This window comes from Otolemur garnettii, unplaced genomic scaffold (assembly GCF_000181295.1).
Source record: "Otolemur garnettii isolate 467f Iridium unplaced genomic scaffold, OtoGar3 scaffold00142, whole genome shotgun sequence".
NCBI classification, from domain to species: Eukaryota; Metazoa; Chordata; class Mammalia; order Primates; family Galagidae; genus Otolemur; species Otolemur garnettii.
The window spans coordinates 1,563,376-1,568,316 of NW_003852537.1; the positions used below are offsets into that span (position 1 = coordinate 1,563,376).

The 4,941-nt window shown below is 42.5% G+C and overlaps 1 protein-coding gene across 1 annotated transcript in view; it reads left to right on the forward strand.

The window, feature by feature from the left end:
- Window positions 1-4,941, forward strand: part of ZNF394 (zinc finger protein 394) — a 17,641-nt gene that overhangs the window by 1,247 nt on the left and 11,453 nt on the right. Inside the window, exon 2 of the mRNA XM_003798922.3 lies at window positions 1,387-1,875. Within this exon, the coding sequence (XP_003798970.1) occupies window positions 1,420-1,875 (456 nt within the window). The 5' untranslated portion in view covers window positions 1,387-1,419. The remainder of the gene's footprint in view (window positions 1-1,386; window positions 1,876-4,941) is intronic.

The window sequence follows — 4,941 nt, forward strand, 5'->3', positions numbered from 1 at the left end:
AATTAAAAAGGGTATACAGAGTAAAGAATTGCATTTCTGCATCCATTTTTCTCCCTAGAGGTAGCCAAGATAACTAGTTTTTTATGTTTTTACCAAGATATAGTACATGAATATTCAAGCAAGTGTTATGTTTTATGTGTAAATGATCACACAATTTTTAGCCTTTCTCCACCTGTTTTTATTTAATAAATCTTAGAGATTATTCCCTATCAATAGTTTTCTCAATCTGCTTACTGAGTAGTATAGTATAGCATTGTTCAAATACAGTGTACTTTATTTAATCCTTACTGGAGGAGACTGAGGTTATTTCCATTTCTTCCTAAAGCAGTGCTCCACTATGTAAATATCATTGCGTATATGTCATTTTAGACAGGTGCCCCTACTGTAGGACAAATTCTTAGTGAAATTGATCAAACAAAATACAAGATATTGGCTGTATTCTTGTCAAAGTCATGAGGAATTTTTTCCACTATATATATATTTTTTCAGATATCCATCTATATGTGTGTATACATGTATCTGATTTGATTTAAGTACCCTAAAGAGCCCAAGGACATCTAGAGAGGTTAAGTACAAACATGTAGTGGCACTTTATCTCCTCTCTGCCCAAGTTATGCCAGCAGTGCAGACTAATTTCCAACAACTCTAGAAAGTTTTCACGTCAACTTCTTTGAGCCTCAATTTCTTCATCTTTGTTAGGAGGACTTGGTTTAAAAAAGAATTTTTTTTTTCCAGGCTTGGCGCCTGTAGCTCAAGCAGCTATGGCGCCAGCCACATACACCAGAGCTGGCAGGTTTGAATCCAGCCCGGGCCTGCCAAACGACAATGACAACTACAACCGAAAAATAGCCGGGCGTTGTGGCGGGCGCCTGTAGTTCCAGCTACTTGGGAGGCTGAGGCAAGAGAATCGCATTAAGACCAGGAGTTGGAGGTTGCTGTAAGCTGTGATGCCATGGCACTCTACCCAGGGCGACAATTTGAGGCTCTGTCTCAAAAAAAAAAATTTTTTTTTCACCATTCCTGCCCCAACCCTAAAGGTTTCCTGCGCGCTCGGGCACTGACTCGGAAACCTATTATTTTTTTGCGCGACAAGCAGCAGTGGGTCCCGCTACCCTAAGCCAAGCAAAGACGGGAAAGCACAGAGATGCATCTCCTTGCGGCGCCTAGACAGGCCCCGGAAGTGTCCGGGACGGGAATCGGTGACGCCTTCCGGCTAGGGATTTTACTTTCTGTCGCAGCATTAAAGCGTATAGTTGTGGAAAAGGGGAGGTCGGGGAGAGAGACCCGGCGCATCAAGGCTGGGTGGTTGAGCCACGAACGGTGGTGCGCCCCAGCTTTGGGGAAAATGGATCAGGGCCTTAGGTTTGCTCTTTTTTCTTCTAATAGCGTGCGTCCGAGGTCAGCAAATGCTGGAGAAACATGCGTTCTACTCTAACCGCCCAGAGGCGCTGTAGTGACGCCGAGGCAGCAGCCTGGGTAATGGCTGGGAGGTCCAGGGACGCCGGATCGCCCCTGTGTGACGGACTTTTGACCGTGAAAGTGGAGGAAGACTCAACCGGAGGTGGAGAGTCCGACCAGCCCGTGGCCTGGGAGGGTCCTGAAGCTTCTCGACGGCGTTTTAGGCAGTTGCGTTACCAAGAGGTGGCTGGACCAGAAGAGGCGCTGAGCCGGCTCCGAGAACTTTGTGGTCAGTGGCTGAGGCCTGAGGTGCACTCGAAAGAGCAGATTCTGGAGCTACTGGTGCTGGAGCAGTTCCTGACCATCCTGCCCGAGGAGCTGCAGTCTTGGGTGCGGGAGCACTGCCCGGAAAGTGGGGAGGAGGCTATAGCCGCCGTGCGGGCTCTTCAGAGAGCGCTTGATGGGACCTCGCCCCAGGTGAGAAGTGAAAGGCCTGTTCGGGGTGCTGGAACTGTGGATGCTCTGACACACGTCTACTTTCCTTCCGTATTACACTTTGTTTGAACTTTAGGATGTTCGTGAACTTTCCTTTCCACAGGGAACAGTGACGAATCTATCCAGAAAACGACGTGGTTATTTTATATTATAATGACGTGTCTGCAAAAACTCAACACAGATTACTGTTAATCCATTGTAAGGCACACTCTTTGCCTTGACTATTTGGGGAAGACAGGTGTCATCATGGAAAGTGGGCTTATAGCCAATTTTTAGAACAGCAGTTCCCCACCGTTTTGAATGTGAAGATCTTTTTTTGCTTTCTAACAGTTTGGCGACCCCTTCCTCCCACATTGATAATGGTTGTCCTTTTTTATTTTTCAATTTATCCGGTGTTCTGTGCAGCGCAGCACTGGTGAGCTTTCACCAAAGAAGAGTCAATATAATTAATAGAATAGTGTTGAACTTTAAATGAGCCTTGTTTCACTGAGAGACAGCAAGTATACCTAATTATGTACTTTTTGTTTCTTATCACTTATAGTTGCTACTGGATCAAACAAGCAAAAGCTAAATAATTTTGTTCATCAAAAACCTAAATAATTTTGTTCATCAAAAACCTACTGTGCAAGGCTGAGTGCAGTGGCTCACACCTGTAATCCCAGGGCTCTGGAAGGCTCAGATGGGTGGATTGCCTGAACTAGCCTGAGCAAGAGCTATACCCTATCTCTAAAACTAGCCAGGCATTGTGGCAGGCACCTGTAGTCCCAGCTACTTGGGAGGCTGAGGCAAGAGAATCACTTGAGCCCAAGAGTTTGAGGTTGCTGTGAGCTATGACACCCTGGCATTCTACCAAGGGCGACAAAGTGAGACTCTATCTTTTAAAAAAAAAAAAAATACTGTACAGCAAGTGAGAGAATCCCTTATTTAGAATATGATGTCAAGACATTAGCAGATATGTATGATCTTGTTTCATTGCTGCATGTCAATCTTTCAGGCTTTTCATTGATGAACTTTCATACTTCAGCACATAATGTATCACTCCTCCATGAAAAACAAAAAATTCAAGTGACATTTTATTGTGTAGGTATCAACACCATTAAACACTGTTCACAGTTCTCCAACTTGATTTTAAAGGTGGGAAGAGAGGAATGTCATTAAGATAAGCAGTAGATTGACTTTATCACCCAGCTATCGGTTTTCCAGTCCTGAACTCTGAGGATCCCTGGTACAGACATTTGCCACTTAATGACAGGAATACATTCTGATAAATGTGTCATTAAGTAATTTTGTCATTGTGCAGAGATCATAGAGTACACTCACACAAACCTAGATGGCATATAGCCTATTGTACACCTTAGAGTTGGTGTACAACTCTTGTTGCTCCTAGGCTGCAAACCTGCACGGCATGTTACCATATGGAATATTATAAGCAACTGTAACACAAGGGTAATTATTTGTGTATCTAAACATGTCTAAACACAGAAAAAGAACAGTAAAAATATGATATAAAAGATAAAAAATGTTAAATGGTACACCTGTATAGAGCAGTTTACCATGAATGGAGCTGAAAGGGCTAGACGTTGCTCTAGGTGAGTTGTGAGTGAATGCGAAGGCCTAGGACACTAGTATATACCACTGTAGGTGTTATAATAAACACTGTACACTTAGGATACATTAAATCTATTAATTTCTTCTCTTTTAATAATAATTGACCTTAATTTAGTATAACTTTTATTTTATAAACTTTTTAAATTTTTTTTTTTTTTTTTAGAGACGGTCTTTCTTCCTATGTCATCCAGGTTGGGTAGTGGCACAGTCATAGCCTGCTGCAACCTCAAACTCCTGGACTTAAGCGATCCTCAGCATCAGCCTTCTGGGTGGGACAAGAGACATGCACCACCCCACCTGGCTAGTTTTTTTTTTAATTTTTCACGAAGTAGGAGTCTGATTACATTGCCCAGGCTGGTCTCGAACTGGCCTCAAGCATTCCTCTTACCTCAGCCTCCCAATGTACTGGGATTACAGGTGTGAGCCACAGTGCCCAGCCCCTGTGTATCTATTTACAGTCCTACTATTTTTTGGCTTTGCAGATATTAAAATATAAAAGTATGTAAGGCTCTTCAGGAGAGTGCTTGGAAAAATAGAGTTGTTTTCTGAAAAATTCTTTATTATTACTGTTGAAATATAATTTGGATATGCTGTTTGTGAGATAAAACTCACAATCATTGTCACTGTGAAAAGTGAATCTTAAAATATTTTCCAAGTAAAAATGGCTATTTCTTTTTTCTTTTTTTTGAGACGGAGTCTCACTTTGTCAGCCTGGGTAGAATGCCATGGTGTCACAGCTCACAGTAACCTCAAATTCTTGGGCTCAAGCAATTCTCTTGCCTCAGCCTTCGAAGTAGCTGGGACTGCAGGCACCTGCCACAACACTCCACCAATTTTTAGAGATGAAGTATGGCTCTCGATCTGGCTCAGGCTGGTCTCAAACCCGTGAGCTCAGGCAATCCACCCGCCTTGGCCTTTCAGAGTACTAGGATTACAGGCATGAGCCACTGTGCCTGTCCAAAAATGACTATTTCATATTTGGTCATGTTTAAATCAACCTCAGCACTCACTATTGACATTTGGGCTAGATGCTTCTTTGTTATAGGAGGGGGTTGTCCTGTGCCTTGTAGGATATTTAGCAGGATCCAAGCCTATACCCACTAGATATGTGATATGGGGTGCCAAAAAAATGTATACACATTATAGGAGATATTACCTATGTATTTTATATATATATATATATATATATATATTGAGTTCCTCTTGTAATTGCATAAGTCAAATGTGACTATTGATCTTTTGTTGCTAGTATTTATTGAGTATTACAATTTTAATACAGTTTTTTCTTTTTTAAAAAATATATACTTTTTTTTAGAGACAGAGTCTCACTTTATTCCCCTCGGTAAGCTCACAGCAACCTCCAACTCCTGGGCTTAGGCGATTCTCCTGCCTCAGCCTCCCAAGTAGCTGGGACTACAAGCACCCACCACAACGCCCAGC